The sequence below is a fragment of the Oenanthe melanoleuca genome, chromosome 2, assembly GCF_029582105.1.
Source record: "Oenanthe melanoleuca isolate GR-GAL-2019-014 chromosome 2, OMel1.0, whole genome shotgun sequence".
Classification (NCBI taxonomy): Eukaryota; Metazoa; Chordata; class Aves; order Passeriformes; family Muscicapidae; genus Oenanthe; species Oenanthe melanoleuca.
This window is the reverse complement of record NC_079335.1, coordinates 104,137,025-104,155,632: the sequence shown is the minus strand read 5'-3', so window position 1 is coordinate 104,155,632 and position 18,608 is coordinate 104,137,025. Positions and strand designations below refer to the sequence as shown.

The window sequence follows — 18,608 nt, the reverse complement described above, 5'->3', positions numbered from 1 at the left end:
TTATGTCAGTGTAGGGGTTAATAGGCTGCCAGGTTAGCAGGCTGCTTCTTGCCACCCTCTGGGTATATGTATTTTATATTTAATATTTCACTACGTAGTTGTGTTTAGAGGTATCATTTACTAAGCTAGGTAGCTAAGCTATCAAAGCATTGTTTTCTGCAAGAATAACCCTCTGCTTGGACTTATTAGTCTTGCTGCAGTGATTATAGCAATGCAGTTCTTGGGCTAATTATGTTGAATAAACTTGTCCTGTATTGGTATGTAACTCCTAGAAAAAGAAGGCCGTGGTTTTTATTTGCACTGTTAAATAACTTCAAAAGCAGAAAGTCATCTTTTTCTACCCATGTGACTTAATCCCAGACAGCAGGATAGTCAGCCTTGCTAAGTGAATTTCCCCATGTGTGGGAAACAGAAAGGTAGAAACTTTCACAGATAATAAAGGGTGTGATTTGCAACCTTGGAAAAAGCTTGGATTAATGTAAAAATAGAAGCACACAGATATTAAACAGAAAAACTATACGCTTATGTTTCTATAGTTGTAAGTAAGAATATGCCTTAAGTAAGTAAGAAACTGTATTGGATAAGATGGTAAAGAGTTTTATAGTGTAGTAGGGGAATTGTATAGAGTAAGCTAAGAGTTTTGGTGTTACAATAGAAGCATATGTGTGTACATGCAACAGTAACTCATTGGATAAAGCATACGCAGTGTGGCAAAATTAAGTAAAGGTGATAGGTCAGAAAAGCAAAATATAATTTGTAGCAACTTTCTATTGGAATAAAATGTTGTATACTACTTTATAATGAAGTATCCCATGACTACTTTTTGAGCTGTGGCTGAATTCTTGCTTCTCTAAATCTCATGCCTTGAGTCTGATGTATTTTGAAACATTTAATCATCCTTAGCACCATCGTAGTCCCATCCCTTCTTTTAAAGCAACAACAGTACCCACAGTCACATATATGTGTATGGTTATCTTCAGATGCAGAAACTGCCATCTCTTCTAGTGGAGGCAGAACTTAGTGCCTATAATTGGATAAAAACCCACTGCACCAATCAACTTGCTTGAGAAATGTGCTAATCTTCGGAGTGGAGAGTGCAAAGCATTGCCAGTAATCCATCCTCAGCATTCCTTCAGTAAAATTATCATACCAGAGTCTGCATAGTAAACAATATAATTTTTTAGCAAAAATAATGTCAGGAAAGATTCATGTGTGCTTGGCTTTATAGTTTAGGAGACAGGCAATTCATCAGTACATTTTTCTGTTTCAGTCTAAATTACTGTTATGTTCTTGCTGACTTTCTGTTTTCTGTCTCAGCTCACTGGTGAAAAATCCTGTTGTTTGTCACAAGAAGTGCCTGCTATAGATGAGAAAAGCCAGGGCAGCTTTTACAGTAACATGACAGTACTTGTTTCTCTCCTGGCCAGATTTCAGGGCAGTAGTGATATGAGGCCTGATCTGAAGGGGCTTTGGCGTGAATCAGCTGTCCTCAGTAGATATCCTTGATGGAAAGGTGCAGATGTTCAGCTCCTCAAGGGGATGGATGCAGTCAGGGTTTTATCAGTATAATAGTGGTTTTGGTCAATTGCATGTGTTTTAGTGCGGCTGAAAGTCTGAAATCGTTAGGACAATGTGAGGAGGAAAAAAAAGTTTGAAATCTTTAGTGGAATAAATTTCCAGTCCTTCTAGTCCTTCTATTTTGCAATGTCATCTTCAAAGTACTGTTTTCTGTGAAGAACAGGCATAGGATTAATTGGTGCTGTAAAGATTTTAGTGGGTCTCTTACAATGTTTGAATGATGCTTGTGAGTAATTTTCCGAGCCCTTTCCATAACCAGAGAAATTTAAAAATTACTCTCACATGTAGTTTCAACACACATTCCCTGAGGTCACAGAGATTGCCTCCCCCTCCTTCCTCCTCTGAGGACTCTCTGTGTTGCGATGAGTCACTGGGTGACAGGGTGGGAGGCCAGCTCTTGACAGCCACTTGGTTTTGGTGCATTTTGGGGAACAGGGCAGCAGTCTCCAGAGTGATGCAGTGTCTGAGCACTGGGATTAAGACCAGTTATTGAGCAGGGACTATCTGGATCAAAAGGACTGTTTTGTCCCTGAGTGACTGTGTTTTACCTCTGAATTGTGACTTCTAGGGGTTTTCCCTAAAAAAAAGAATGCAGTTTGCATTCTTGCATTTTGCCTGATGGCAAAAGAGAGATGTTGCTCAGTTGTGTGGTGTGCTATGTTTCTGTCTGGGGATCTGTTTCTGCCCTCACCTGTGGTTGTGTTGTCATTAGAGGCAGCTGACCTTTCTTGCTGACGTTTCTTATGTGCATGTATTGCATGTTTTTGGCTTTCAGGCATCTGATCATCTTCTGAGAGTTTTGAGGTTTTTTTGCTTGGGTTTGTTTGGTTTTTTTCCTACTTCTTCAAATGTATGGTGAGAGCACAGAAAGTAAGCTTTGCAATCTTACCATACAGCTAGTGTAGTTGAGAGAGACTGAACATCTTATTACCTGGTAATGGAGTTACTTCTCAGAGATATCCTTTCCTCCTGCCCTTGGTTTCAGCAAGACTTTGGTCTGTCCTGGGATATTTGCCACTTAACCTGATTTGGAGGATGTACAGTCATTGAAGTGACCCTTTCATGCAGGCTGAGTTCTAGAGCAGACTGGAAATACAGATGCTTCTGTGTCAGCCTCAGTGCTGCATCCAGCTTTAACAGTGGCCAAGAGAAATGGGGCAGATAGCAGAAATTAAACAGAGCTGTCTGAGGTCTGTCCTAGTCTGCTGCACATGGTAGGAAACCATACTGCCTGTCAGGAGAGTGTCCACAGAGGGTTCCCAAAACACACGTGCTGGCTGAATTTAATGTGCCATCAGTAATTACATATCCAAGTTTATTTTACAGCTGTGGTACTTGATTTTTGTAATGGCAGAGGCCCAGCGCTGTCTGTCTGTGTGGAAGGGACCCAGAAGAAGCTGCCAGTCAGCACTGATTTCTGCCTGACTGCTGTGCAGATACCACAGGGAGTTCCATGGTTCCATCCAGATAGGTGATAAGTGAAGCCCACACACTGCCTCTCCAGCACTGCAGCAACCCTGGCTGTGCATTCCTGTAGAACTTTGGGATCAAAACATGGCCTTGTTTCATTGTATTAATTGACGAGCTATCTCTTGTCTTTGAACATGGGTTTGTGACCCCATTGTTTTTAATAAATAATGGAAAAGCAACTTCAAAAAAGAAAGTTAAGCCCAAATCCTTAGCAAGCAAAATGATGCATCTCTCAAGATCCTCCTTGCGAAGGACGTTGCAAGTCCCTGATTAAACTCTCTCTGCGTGGTCTTCAAAATGAGAGAGGCATCATTTGAGAAAACAGTGGACAAAAGCACTGGCATCCTAGGAGTGCAGCCTGATGGTGTGCCTATTATCACCTGCAAAGCAAAGTATGTTTATTTTAGCATAAAGGCACTAGTGACTAAACTTGAAATATTTTGAAATTGGTGCTGAAATGACTTTGAGGTCATCCTGAAAGTCCACAGCTAAACAGATTAGACAGACATGTGAAGGATGAGCAGTACATAAAAGCTTTGGTCTCAAACTTCCTGTCAGACAGATGAACAGCATACTTTGTAAAAACAAGTGAAGACAGTAAGGTTGAAATGCCAAAGAATTTTAATTGTCTGAATCTTTTCAGATATGAGATTAGTTAAATTCAGGGTAAAGTGAAAGTGAAATACAGTCAGGAGCCAGCAGCATAAGACATGTAGTAGAGCAATTGATCCTGAAAGCAATAAGCCACGTATTAAATATTCCTGGGTTTGTCAAAAGATATTTCGTCATGATATGTATTGAAGGTAGGCAGTTATCAAAATGTGATTCCTTATATGCCATTTAACTTCTCAATCCTTTCTTTTGGTGAAAATAAAACAGCATCTCCATGCTCAAGTGAAACCTGTGCTAGCCTCTGCAGGCACAGTCAGAAGTATTGCTTTTGAGAGGGACTGGTTTAGTTTAAGGCACTATCCTATGGCAGGAGCTCAGTGCAGGGACTGAAGTCACTGCCACCCTGCTCTGCACTGTGGGACAGTCCCAGTGCCGTTTGTTTTACTGGTGTGGCTGCAGCAAGAACGTGCATTTCCAAACTCCACCAGGACAGTCCCCAGCACAGCCTGGGGAAGTGAGTTTTTCATGCATCTTGCCTTCCCAATTGTATGATGAGAAAGTGCTTCCTCACCTCAAAGAGACACTGGGAGAAGTCCATCCCAGAAGTGCGCAGGGAGAAGTTGAGAGCAGCAGGGAAGAAATGGGCTGTGTTTACATGAACCACTCCCACAGTGGCTGCAGAAGCACCTGGTTACTCATGGTTTTTGCTAATTTCCTTTTACATTTCTGCCAGGAGCTTAAAGAGAGTCATGGAGAACTAAAAATAGTTAAAATGCTTACCTCTTCCCTAACAAAAGTAATTAAAAGTGCTCTTGGTGTCAGCAACTCTTCAGGGACTCTTTTAATGCCAGTGGCCAAATTATGAATCCTTTATAAAGGGTTTATCCCTCTGCTGAATGAGCTTACAGCAGAAGCCCAGACATAGTATGATGGCTGTGGCACCTTCACCGGAGCTCTGTTGCTATCAATCTTAACCTGCTAATGTCACCATGTTAAAAATACACTGGGTACGGAATCGCTGGTAAATGCTTTTTTTGTCATCGTGGAAGAATGACATTGTGGCAATGATCCAAACCTCATCCCTTCTGTTGGAATGTCTGCTGCTCATGCACCAGGCCTTCATCCAAAGAAGTGTTTCTCATTGCATGGCCCTGTGTGTGTGTGTGTTTTCCTCACCACTGTCAGCTCGTCTTTAAGAAGACACATTGCATGCGGGTGGAAAGTCACTTAGACACCTGCCCATTGCACTGAACTGGAGCCCTCGCTACTATGTAATTTAACAAAAAAAAAACAAAAAAAAACAAAAGTTAAATGTTTTTGTTAGTTTTACATTTTTGGGAGTGCCAAATCCTAGTGTTGCATTTAAATCAGTGGGAGATTTTCAGGAGTACTTTCTGCTGCGATAGGCTTGTTATTAACTTGCTTAGGACCACCCTTGACAAAGGTGATGCAAATCTCAAGTATTCCCATGCCTCTCCTGTCCCTCCTCAGAAACTGTGACTCTAAAGCTGCTAAAGAACATGTCAGGCTTACCTGTGGACAGGCAGACACAACAGGTGGGGTTATTATGCCAATACACACCCTGGGTCATGAGCCACAAAGATTACATGTCCCAGATTAGACACTTTCTATTTTGAACTCTGGGTCCTGTTTCGGTTTCAGCAACCTTGGCAACATCAGGGCAGAGGAGAAAAATCAAAGTGGGATGCTTTCAGGATTGTCAGGTTTTCTTCCTATCCAATGTCTGTTTTGGTGCAAGGATAGGCTGGTGCCCTGGGTCATCTCTGACTTTCAGGTTACATGGTTGTCCCTAGCAGGGATTAGAAGAGAATGGGGGACAATGACTATGACAGGGCTGTGTGCTTTTGGCTCCTGCACTGGTCCAGTGAACACAGAGCTAAGCAATGTCCACAGTTTAACCACGAAGTTCCTTCACATGCAAACCAGCAGTCCTGTCTTCTGCCTGCCCTGCTGCTTGAGACGTGGACAGGGCACTGTCCTGTTGGCTGCTGATGAAATGCTGGTCTGGCTCAATTCACTGGCAAAACTTTGGAGCTTCCCCAGAGCATCTCTATTTCGCAAGATGCTCCACTGGGACATTTCCCAGTGCAGCCTGTGGAAATGAGCTTTTCCTGTATCTTGCCTTCCCAATTGTATGATGAGAAAGTGCTTCCTCACCTCGAAGAGACACTGGGAGCAGTCCATCCCAGAAGTGGGCAGGGAGAAGCTGAAAGCAGCTGAGGAAGAAATGAGCAAGCAGAAGTTGTTTCCCAGCCTGAGAGTGCCCTCTGGCGTATGCAGGAGACTGTAACACTTGTTTCTTGAAGTGGGTTTATTTGGCTTCCTCCTTTCCCTAAAGCCTTGCAGCCAGCGTGGTTCTTTGCTGAAGGCTGCCGGGTAGGGGCATAACATAAGGTGAGCCCCAGACCAGTCTCGTCTGTTGTTCACATTTATACACCCAGCAGCTGACAATCACTTTTTAAATAATACTGGCCACATTCAGCATGTCAAGCAGGAAGCTTCTGGGCCCCAGTGTCTCAGACCCAATTTACTTTCAGCAGTGCCTCACAGGTGTCCAAAACCAGCCTGCAGCAGGTCCTGCTCCTGCCCTGGGCACTGTCTCCTGGCACATGCTTGGGGCTCCAGTGCAGAACCATTCCACTGACAGGCTTGCATTTCAGACTCTGGGCTCAATAGGGAAACTAGGCTGCAAAGAGGTAGGAGCAGCTTTTTATAAACAAACAAAACCTTTTTTCTTGGGAGAAGGCAGGGTGTTTAGGAGTGATGGCAGGGTGAGCAAACATTGCCATGATTACATGGAACTGAAAACATACGGTAAATGAGAAGCATAAACACTGAAGCTGCAGTAAATACAAATCTTCTCCATATGTCGAATCCTTTCTTGGAAAAACTTTGTCATCTTGTCTTGATTACAACATTTGGATTTTATAAAATTTTTTTTCTTTAATGGTTTAGAGCTTTTTGTTGGCAGCTGCAGTAACAAATGTGCTGGTAGGTAGCAGAGAAGCCTGTTGAGTGCTCTGGGGTTGCACTCTGCTGGGGCAGAGTGAGTGCTCGGGTATTACAGTGTCTTGTCTGGCAGCTGCTGCTCATTGCAGAACAGCAAGGTCGTGACATTTTGAAGAATTAAGTCATGTGTGGGTCACTATCTGTATGCCCTTTCTTCTTTCCTCCTTGCTCCTTTCCTGGGGTGTTTTCCAGCATGAGTCAGTGTATCCTCCCTCACTCTTCCCAGAGTTACAGGATGTGGTAATCTGCTGGGGATTGGTCCAGGCTTGCAAAGCCACTACCTCCTACCCAAAGGTAGAACTTTTGTCCAGATCCACCAACTGGGATTCATCAGCAACCACCAGTAGAAGAGGGTTTGGCAGGCTGGAGTCTGGGAAAACCCATGGTGGGGCTAGATGCTCTTTTCCAGCTGTGTGATATCTATCCTTGGACGTCTTCATTGCTGTTTGCTTCTCAGCAGCCAGGTTTTGATCACATTTTCTCCTTGCTCTCTGCTGATCTTTTTCTTATCTCTGTGGTTTTTTCCTTAGGTCGAAAACTGAGAGGAAAAGCCTTTTATTTTGTCAATGGAAAGGTATTTTGTGAAGAAGACTTTCTGGTAAGCACCCAGTTGACCCTTGTAATGAGACACCTCAATGTTGCCAGCAGACTCACAGCCTTTCTGCCTGTCAGCTTTGCCTGTGTTTCACACACTTCCAGTCCAGCATCCTGCCTGGCCCTTCTGCTCCAGCATTTTCCCAGACCCAGCCCCAGCCATGGTGGCTGCCCACATGTGGTGCTGGAGGTAGCTGAGTGAGAGGTTTTGTGGCACAGACCTCTAGCTGAAGCCATAACCTGTTGTGATGGCTCCCTCAAAGCATTGCCTCCGTAGCCATACTGAGGAGGTAGGAGTGAGATGAACAGCTACAGAAGAATGAATGTGTGAATTTCTTTTTCACCTAATGGATATCTTAATGGATATCTTTCTGTTGTCCTCAATGCATTCTGTATGAGTGTACCTAAGCAGGAAGCAACCCCACAGTCCTCTCCTTGGCTGGTGCAGATAAAAATCCATACACCCTTTTGCACCCTTCTAATCCTGGTAGATTAAGCCTTCCTTGAGACTTGAAAAAGTTGTATTTGCTTACTTATTGGTGAATCCTAGTGATTTCTGTCAAAGTTCATCTTCTTTGTTCTCCTCAGTATGTTCTACATATAATGAATATAAAAGGATTAAATGCACCTAAAATATTTCATTTTACAAGTTTGCATTTCCTTCATTGAGACAGATGATGTGCTGTGCCCAAGGTGCATGTCATGGACATGACAGACAGTTCCTTATCAATAGATCTCAGCAAAAACAGCAAAACAGTTGCTCTGGGCCAGACTTGATTGCTATCCTGACAGGGAACTGGAACAATACCACTGACCTCAGAGAAGCTTCAACAGAATTATAACCATGTAACCAAAGAAAAATTTGGCTTTCCAGTCGTATATATACAGATATTGTGACATAAATATGTGATAAACACAAGTAGGTTCTTGTCTTGTAGATTCATGTGGCATGTAAAAGCATGTAAATTAGTCTTATTAGTATCTGCCGTATTTGCATGTGCATTTATGGTATTTTTTAATACTTTAAATTAAACTTAGATTTTGGACTTGGAAGTTACAGGAACTTGTAATTTTTCTGAAACTGGGAAGTCAAAAGTATAGATAGATTATCAGATAGAATATCATATGTCCACGCCTTTATATAATAAAAAAAGCATTGGAAAGTTTAACTTTTCTGTCTAAGGAGCACAGAAAAAGAACCAATAACAAATATGCAAGTAACACTCCACAATGTACAAACAAAGTGCATTGTTGTTTATGCTTCAGTGGCCTTGTGAAATTTTAAATGAATTCTTTCTTGTCCTTGCAGTATTCTGGTTTCCAGCAGTCCGCTGACAGGTGTTTCATTTGTGGTCATTTGATAATGGACATGGTAAGTGATAATTGTTTTAGGAGAAAAAGCTCCCACAGCTTTTTAGAAGAATGCATTCAAAACAAAATATATTCATATCCAGTGCTGTTATCATCTGGTAGTTTGCTTAGTGCAAGACTGGTAGAAGGAAAATCCACTGAGCCTTTTGTTGATTTTTTCAAGAAAGGAAGGGCTGGCACCCTACTATATGTGGTGCAGAGACACTGCTCTACCTGTTTTCAATGGGTGTTAAAAAGCAGAGCCTCCAGGCCTTTCATCCCTTTTTGGACTTCTCTGGATAGTGTATTTGTAATCCTGTTGATACTTCCTGCTCAGCAATGCCATGGCTCTGCAGTGCTCCCTTGCTGTGAGGTGTCAGTGCAGCTCTCTCAGCCTCTTTCCTGCATAAATCTGTGGCTTCCCATGTGTCTTCTGGAATAAGTCACTTCCTTGTCATTTTTTTTCTGGGTAGTGATACTCTGGGGAGTGGGTTTTACCCAGAGTGTGTGAACCAGACCTCAGTTCAGATCTGTGAAGCAGTACTAGTCTACAGCAGGTACTATCCATTCCAGATGTGCATGGGGGTGGGGGATGCTCAGGGGGTCAGCATCCAGTTATAGGACGTTCAGAGGGAGACCAGTATAGCTGGTGGTATAAGACTACAGCTGAGGCAAAGAAATTAGGGATTTCTGGTTCACAGCATGCCTCCCAACATTTTCTAATGCTTATCATTAATTATCTTTGTTTACTTGTTTGCACTGGAAAGCATTACAATTGGAAGCTGTTTCCTACTCAGAAGTCTGATCCTTCTACTGATGGACCATGGTATTCCAGGTAGTGAATTGCAGCTGTTGAGTTCAACACAATTCCCATACTCTGTGCTAATTAGAAAGCCAGGCGAGTGAGCACAAAGTCCTTAAATATCTAAGGAATTATGAAAACGTAGCAATAATACTAGTTTCAACTTCTCATGGAGAATATAAAAGTGTATTTCCTTTGTTTGGCTGGTACATCTTCCCTTGTGATCTTGCTAAGTATTCTCTACTTGTTGACTTCAGAAATTATTTTCTTTCCTTTAAATTCTGTCACTTCTATCCTTTGTCATGCTAAATACCTTGACTGAGTCTCTAAATTGTTTTCTTACCCATGCTAATAATTAATATCTCTAGAGCCAGATGCTATATATTGATTCCAGCTGCCCTTTCCATCCTTGTTAACTGATTTTTCAGATGAGACAGGGGAAAAAAGATGCAGCCCTGCTGATGAATATGCAGCATTATCTGGTGTAAAGCTGTGTTTTTACTGTTTTAACCTTTATTGGCTCTTCATGTGCATTTTTCCTTTCTCTTGCTCTGTTGCAGATCCTGCAGGCTCTAGGGAAATCATATCATCCGGGCTGCTTCCGATGCGTCATCTGCAACGAGTGTCTGGACGGTGTGCCATTCACTGTAGACTCTGAAAACAAAATCTACTGTGTCAGAGATTACCACAAGTAAGGGCAATAAAACCAGCAGAGATGTTCCAAGCTGCAAGCCTCTAATTTATCTTTTCAGCTAGTTAGGAGTGCAGATTAGTAAAATAGGGACTGGGTTAGAAGTTTGAGGATGGGGCTAGACCCTAGAAATTCCTCCTCTCTCCTCTTATTCACCATTGACTCCTGTGTAACTCTGATGAAGTCAAATAACCTCTGGGCATCAGCTGCCCCTTCTGCAAAGCAGAGAGAGTGAGAAATAGTGCTCCTGAAGTGTTCAGTGATGTACAAAATTAGTCTGCTTTAAGGTAAGCCTGTGAATGCCTCTGGAAATCAATGTGATTTCATTTTTGAATAGTTGAAGGGCTGAATTTGACTTTTAAAGAATTGCCACTGAACCTGCAAAGCAGAACTTTTACTAAATTAAACAACTGAAAAATCCACTTTAAAAATCACTTCTTATTTAGACTGTAAAATAAAATGGCTGTGCTCTTGGCTGGTAGTTATGGTATTAGAGCTGCACACATTTCATGTGTCCTTTTGGCTTACTTTGGTCCTTGCTCCATTTTCTGAGCAGAGAGAGTATTAAGTGTTGCACAGGCAGCCCTTGGAACTCTTCTGTGTTGTGCCAAGACTAGAGTTGTTACAATCCTGTTGCTAAGATTAGTGCCCTTGAATGCCAGCATTATTCTGAAATAATTAATATTGCCTTGCAATTTAATTTAATTAATTATTGTGTTAAAAGGCCTTAAGAAACTGTGCAGTCATGTGATATTTTCTCAAAAATTTTCTGCCCAGAGGCTGCCACTTCTTTTAATGTATTTTTCTGGTGGAAGTCCTGCTCAGTTCCTCTTCATTTTCTTTTCCAAATCTCTCAGTAGCAGCCAAGAATTTTATAGGGAAATTTTGTATTTTTTCTGGCACTAAGTGAAAAATATAAGGTCTCTTTTTGCCTGATAGAGCAACATGTGCCAAGCATTACTTAAAATAAATGTGAAAATTAATTTATGATCTCAGCTTTCCTGTGGGTAAGTGATTTACAGCTGCAGCTTTTCATGTTATCACTGAGAACATACAGGCCTCTCCTTTTATGTTCATCCATAACTTGCCTTCAATTTCTCATTGCTCTTCCAGAGTTTTAGCTCCAAAGTGTGCAGCATGTGGACTTCCCATTCTGCCCTCTGAGGTGAGAGCCTTTTATTCCATATTCTCTCAGGCCTTACTCTCTTTCATGCTTGACCATGTGTCAAGACGAATGTGCTTGTAGATGGGGAGAGATGGTCGCTTCCCCTGGAGTGCAACCATTTGGTCTAAGCTCATGCACTGTTCTTGAGATATGACTTCTTTTGTTCAATGATGAAGCTTATTCTTCCTTGGCCAGGCTGCTTTTTTCATTTCCTGCAGGATTATGCTGCTGCTAGTTTTATGTTCAGGAGATTTTTCCATTATGTCAGTAGATACTGGTGGTACTCACGAATGTCCTTTGTGTGACCACTTGAAACCAACTCATTTTAATACTTGGAGGAGATGAATCTTGGGCAAAACCAATTAAAAATGCTGAAAAATGTAATCTATTGAAATTACCAAGTCATTAATTTGTGATTTCTGATAGATATTACTGTTAAACAGGGAACATTTTTACATTTCTGGTGTCACATTTTTGAGGATATCTGCAGTCAGTCGATGAAGCTTTACTGTAAAAATAACTGCAAGTGGCAGGATTTATTTGTGGTCTACAACCAGCTGCCCAAACGTATTTCCTCAACATTCATTTTGTTGCAGGAAGCAATCTACAGAGTGCATGTGTCTAATCCTGCTGTAATCCTTTGTAATTTCTGCTTTGCTCAAATGCTCACAGGGGTCTGATGAGACCATTCGGGTTGTGTCCATGGACAAGGATTACCATGTGGAATGTTATCACTGTGAGGTAGGTCAGCAGCTTTCTCAGGGAGTGGGTGCATAATAGTCATAACTGCTATTATTTTTAAGATTGAAATAAATCTCCTGCCTTACAATGGCAGTAGCTGAGCAATTCAAACCTTGCAGTGTGAGACCCTTTCTGTCGACTGAGAAATTTCCAGACTGAGGACAAAAGTTTTAGCAGCAATTTCATTTGCTATCCATAAAGTTGCGGGCAACAAGTTAACTTTTGCTTTTGAAACTTGGCAGTTTATTCATTAATGCAGGAAGTGTGGTGACTTAGTAAGGTCTATTGCTTCCTTTCAGAAGCCTTGAGCTCCAGATCACATCAGTGTATCTGATTTACAAGTCAGATTGTTGAAAAATGGTGGTGACTGATCCTATCGGGTGTAAGTTACCTTCACTCTCATGGGAAATGAATGTGTCTTTGGGGCTGGAGAAAGGATATGGATACATAAGAAAAAAATTCCAGGAGATGCCAGCTCTTAAAAACCATTTAGTCTCTGTGCAGGGCTTCTCGGAAAGCCACCATACTTCTGCATTGAGAATTAAAATAAATAGTTGTCTTTTCTCACTGTGCTTGTAATGCAATGAAAAGAGGCCCTGACTCCACAAGCTGATTTCACATCAGTACAACTGTAATATGAAGAGGTATCTCTTATCTCACAGTGTAAGGAGACACGAGCATGTTTAAAATACAGCGGGTTGCACCTTACCATGAGATAAAGCTTATTCAATAAAAGTGCTTTAAACAAATTTGTACAAGGCTGCCCATCAAAATGCCTGTATCAGATGTTTTTGTTCTTGTGGTACATGCTGGACCTATTAGGAAGGAGCTGTTGGCTGAGTGTCGTCTGTCCTTGTCACAAAATCACTTTCCTGGGAGTCAGACTCCAGCTGACACTGGAAGATGAACACAAGCTCTAATAATTTGCATGGCCTCTCTTTGCAGGACTGTGGGATGGAACTGAACGATGAAGATGGACATCGCTGTTACCCACTGGATGAACATTTGCTTTGTCACTCCTGTCACCTGAAACACATAGAGAATGGCACAACCCCAGCTGCTGCCTACCAGCACCACTATTAGTCAGCGTGGCCAGCATTGGAAAGCCAGGACACAAGACTTGTTACATGATCTCCCACTCCCCACCTTCAGCTGATTTCCTGTGCATGTTTCTTGCCAGTCAGCAATGTTCCCGTCAGAGGATATGAGAGATTTTTGCTGGATTCACCGAGCTTGTGTGTTTGTGGGTTTCAGCTGCATCAAACTATGTCTACTTGACCAAGAATGTGGCATGTTACCTAAACCGATCTGTTTACTTTTACGTGCCTTTTTCTGCCTCCTGAAGATTCCTCTGGGCTTATTTTGGAAGATTCTTCAGTGAAAGCAGGATTTGCTCTTGTGCCTATGAATTCAGATGGTGCCATGCGCAATTAAAAAGGCAGAGGCTGGTTTGCCTGCCTGCCTGCCTGCCGAGGATGTCCCGTCTACTGGTTCCTGAAAGCACATTTCATCAGGTTCCCTGAATAACACCAACCTATTAGTACCAGCTTTTTAGACGCTCTCACTTTTTATTAATTCTTTAGGAAAAGAAGGGTCTGTGCAAAATGGCACTCTCAGACCTTTTGGTTTAATGCCCTGAACTCCAGTATCATGTCTGACTGAAAAAGCATCAACTCTCCAAGCACAAACCAGGCAATGCTGTCTGGCAGTTGGAGGCCAACATCCCATTTCAAACAGAACAAAAACCTGGAACAAGCTAGGCTAAGCTAATGCAAGGACTTGGGGCCCAGGCTTGTGTGTCAGCATGACACATAGGGGCCAGTCTTCTGTGTCAGAGTCTGAACAGTGGATCATATTTGGAAAGGAAAGGTCAGGATGCTGAAAGTGTGGACATGGGGGAAATCCACCCTCATTCTTGCTTGCAGAGCTCACTTTGGAAAAAAGCTCTCCATACACAGACAGCTGCCTGAGTTTTCCAGTTTGTCCTCACAGCTCAGCCCTCAGCCTGGCTATTCCTTTTCATGGTGTTTACCCAGCACAAAGCCATTTCACAGTGGTGCTTATTTAGAGCTCGGGGAGCCAACTTGAGATTGTTATGAGGGCTTTGTTACACAGGGATTTAGAGCCCAGCTCCACAACTCTTACTCAGATGAGCATATTGGCATAAACAGATTTGCTCCTATGAATAATAACAGCTTATCTGAGTAAGGAGTTAGAGAGTTTGGCCCTTACTTTCCATTCTGCTGAGAAAGCAGGAAGGCAAATTGTTTCTTTTCTTAACCATGCCCCGCCCTCCACCACACCCCCAACTTTATAGTCAAACAAACCTGTTCCCTTCATATGTGTTACATATATGATAGGTGTGCCTGCAGTGCATGTTCTGTACCTAGAAAAGCTGCACAGCCCGTCATGTACTGGTACTTTTGTTTATCATAAACTTCTTAATTTAAAGCCTCAGATGCAATTGAGGATCTTAACTACTCTTTCTTTGTGTGGAAAATTAGTTAAATCCTGATGTATCTATGCTGGGATGGAATGACATTCTTGAAGATCTTTTCAGTATGGAAACAACAATAAATTAGCTGAGCCATAGCACTGGGACTCCCAAAACATGCCCATGCTGAAAACCCATTACAGTTCAACCAAACCTCTTTTCCAATAGCACAGATGTAGCTTGAACTTCACTTGATGTAGTCAGACAACAACATGTACCCATCTGGAGCAGCACAAGTGTCAGGTACCAGCAAGTTGTCTGTCTCTGCCTGTGCTAATAAATCATATTGCCACGGCTGAAATGTGAAACTGCCCCAGCCTCAGAAGCTTGGTGGGCTTGGCATGGAGTTTCATGGTAGCAACTGACCATCCAGACCTCTGCCCCATTCAGCTGCAAGTGCTTCCACCCGTTTCCACTGCTCTTCAGCATGGGGATGACAGCTCAGGGCTGCAGGCTGGTCCTGCCTTGAAGCCATCCAGAGCTTTGGTGTAGCATGGCTCTGCTGCACCATTTTTCCTGGGGACATACATCCCTTCAGTGAGTGACTGAAAGCTCAAGGGAGGGCACTTTACCACTGTGAAATAAATCTTCTGAGAGTTTTACCTGTGATTTTAGAGGAGGTAAAATTGACCCCAAATATGTGAGCCCTCCTAGAGCCTTAAATTTAGCCACCAAGTGCTGGTTGGGAAAGGTATGGAAGCTGACACGAAATGTAAGCAGTGCTGCATCCAAGCAGAATGGATCAAGGGCAACAACAGCCACAGCAGGTCCCATAGTGCTCTCCCTCCAGTGCATCTCATCAGCTTCTGTCCTGCAGCACAGCTAGGCTGGAGCAGGGAGGGGGTGTTCAAGGTGTGACTGTGATCTTAGGACTGTCTGAAGGGACTGAGCTGGAAAATAACACCAGCTCGCAATCCCTAGTAAATAATTCAAATAGTCCTGGGCAGGTGGTTCTGTGCCCTGGGCTGAACCTGGGTTTTTTGAAGTGAGCTGGAAACACTAGCCTTAGTCATCTGTTGCTGTCTCTGAATGACCAGCTTCTATGTAATTCATGCTTTCGCTACCTCTTGATTTTTTTAGATCAAGCCCTTGTACACATTTTTTGGCCTTCATTTTGTGAAGATCTGAAAACACTAGTGGGACTGGTATTTTCTTCTTAAACTGCAGTTTAAACTTCTGTCTCACCCTTGCAGCCTTCCCCACAACCTCAAAATAAGCAGGAGAGGAGCAGATGAGGAGGACAATTTTCCTTCATGGAAAGCCTCAAGCGGGCAGTTTGTGGCAAGATGTCTTGCAAGACCCCGCTTTGCATCACCAGGGTGTTTGACCTCTGCTCCCTCTCAGTGTTTTCTTACTCCTGTCAGCCATCCTGTATCCCTCAGCACTAAGCAAATGGAGGCTGCCCTACTTCCAGTTTTGAGGTCCCCTATAAATTGTTAAATGCTAACACTCTCCTTTCCTGTATTTACAAAGAGCTGGAAGTGACAGTGTGAAGCTCTTGAAAAAGGAGCCTGTGAGCTTGTGGTTTTGAAGAAGCATCTACTGCACTGCCCTGCACCCCTGTGTGTGCTAGCTTGCACTGCTTCTATCTCGGGGAATTTGAATTCATTTAAGCTCAGTATTATTTCTCCCAGGCTGTGAATGTTTGAGTCCCTGCTGATTTTCCCCAGCTTGTCCACAGCTCTGCAGCTGCCTGACAGTGGGTCTGGCACAGGGGCAGGCAGGGCCATCCTGTATGGGGGAACCTTCTCCTCCTGACTCTCCACCAGGCATCTGTGGAGCTGCAAGCCCTCACTGCCTGCCTTCAGGCAGCTTCCCCAAAGGGAAAAATAGCTTTGGAGCTGGAGGTGTGAGGCTTTGTGTCCTCTGCAGAAGAATATAAAAAAAACATGTTAAGTTCCACTTTTGTCCTGGCTTATGCACATTGGGTTTTGCTGTTCACATGAACTTTGTTGCCTTTTAATTTATTAAGAAGCTATGAAAAGTTAGTCTTGATTCCTTCCCCAACAAGTTCTTCTGATTTTAAAGTAGGGGACCCTTGGAAGTCCCATTGTGCTGTTAATGAGTACCTCACATGCAGATAGCTACTCAAGTGAATTCCCTGAAGTCTGCTTTCAGGAATCAGAGCTTAAAAGATTTTTTCATTCAGATAATGCTGTTAAATTTCTATTGCTTAGAATACAGGAATTCATTTAAATAGAGATTTCTGCATAAGAGCAGGGGGAAAGCCCCAGCTGCAGAAGCAGCAGACATTTTTTGTTATTTAAAGTCTACGAAGCACCTGTGATCAAAGAAATTTGGGAAACTGCCCTGATGTTAAAACACAGGGAACAGCAGTTTCTAACACTCTGATAAAGAGCATTTGAAAAGATCTGTGCCTCTTCAGTTTCTGAATTTCATTTAGGGGCTTTTAAAACATTTTCCCACTCTTTCAAGGTTTAAATGCTTTTTTTTTTTTTATTTTATAGATCTTTTTACTGTAAAGTGAATAGCTGCTTAGTCTGGAAATGATTGAGTTTCATCAGCAATCAGGTGTGATGTGGCAGCCTTGAAAGGGGAAATCTGGGCTTCCAAGAGCTGGCATGGGTCTGGCTGGCCATTCCAAAGAAAGGATTATCTTCTTTTTGGGAAAAAAAATCCTGTGTGGGCCTTGACGGCTTGCTATGTGCTCACTTTTGGGGTGATGTGTGCAGTTGTGTCTGTGCCCACAGATGTGTGGCAGGTGCTGCTTGTGGCACACCTGTCTTTCACACCTCTGTGCCAATGCCAAGTGCTTGTAGATGCCTTTTAAGCAACTTTCTGTGCATGAATGTAACACATTGACCCAGGCTTCATCACTGGGAAGTACCCCTGGAGTCAGTACGTGCGGGCAGGAAAGGGCTATGACCAGATACACATCCCTTTCCCCTATGCTGTGAGTGCCTGTGCCACTGGGAGAAGCTGGGAAGGAGTTTGCATCTCTCATCATCGCCAAGCATTTCTGTGTTCATTTTTCTTTTCCATTTCTGTGTCCTTCTGCTCACTGGCTGCAGTAGCCCTGGCTGTACCTACTGAAGCTGACTGGGCAGACAGACATCTTCCTGTCACAATCCCAGAGAGAGCTTGGAACTGCTCACCTGCCCTTTTCCTAAGGAGAAGCAAAACTTTCCTGAGCAATGAAATCCTTACCCTGCTTTCTTCCAGGGCAGCCAGAAGTTGATGTGGCAATATGCATCTGCAGCACACTCAGACATGACAGGAGACAGGAAGAAACTGTCCCCATGTGCAAATACATGGCAAGGAGTCCTGTAAAGGCAGGAATGCCCTACAGCCCTGGTAGAAGGATGACTGGGCTGCAGTTCTGCCAGCACCAACCCTCCTCCCCAAGCAGCAGGTCTGCGGAGCATGGCCAGGCAGGGACTCAGGCACACACACCTAGGCTTTGGTTTTCTGGATCTGGAAAGCAGATCCAGAGCCTGGCTAACGATACTGAATGGTACTAATTATTTTATGTTTTCTTCAAAGCTTGGCTCCAGGAGAGAATATTTTAGGATTTGTGCTGGTGTAACTAACCTTAGCCTCCTGTGAACACAGCCCTCTTTTCTTCTGTGCTGTTAAGTATTTATAAAGAATGAAGACCAGTAGCAGAACGAAGCCACTGGCCTGGTGTGGTTTCAGTGATTAAAGAGAGTATCCTAAGCAACACTCAAGAGTCAAGTCTTTCCTAAACTTACAACGATTGTCACAGTGGGGGGAGTTATGCTGTGAAGTAATGGTTTCCCAACCTCTTCCTTACTCCTGTACCCCACCTCAGTGGCTGAGAGTGGGGAGTACCACCTCAGTGGGGTTCACTGGGAATTTCCAGTCCTTTGCAGGCAGCTGGTATTTGCTACAGCTCCATCGGAGGCTGTCCTGCTCTGGCATCTTTCTGGGGAGGCCCAGATCCCAGGCTGAGGATCTGGGGAGGGATGTGCCACATATGGGAACAGGTTCTGACCCCAGCATGGGAGTGTCCTTTGCAGCACTGGGGAGGATGGTTTCCTCAGAGGGTTTTGGCTAATGTTCCTATGGCTCTGGCAGTCAGGCAGCCTCATGGTGTTGG

General features: G+C 43.3%; 1 protein-coding gene across 1 annotated transcript in view; it reads left to right on the top strand.

Moving 5' to 3' along the window:
• The window catches only part of LIMD1 (LIM domain containing 1), a 33,155-nt gene extending 14,944 nt beyond the window's left edge, over positions 1-18,211 (top strand). The window contains exons 3-8 of the mRNA XM_056485638.1: positions 7,221-7,288; positions 8,594-8,656; positions 9,997-10,127; positions 11,241-11,292; positions 11,965-12,033; positions 12,979-18,211. Of these exons, the coding sequence (XP_056341613.1) occupies positions 7,221-7,288; positions 8,594-8,656; positions 9,997-10,127; positions 11,241-11,292; positions 11,965-12,033; positions 12,979-13,116 (521 nt within the window). The 3' untranslated portion in view covers positions 13,117-18,211. The remainder of the gene's footprint in view (positions 1-7,220; positions 7,289-8,593; positions 8,657-9,996; positions 10,128-11,240; positions 11,293-11,964; positions 12,034-12,978) is intronic.
• The last annotated feature ends 397 nt before the right edge of the window (positions 18,212-18,608 follow it).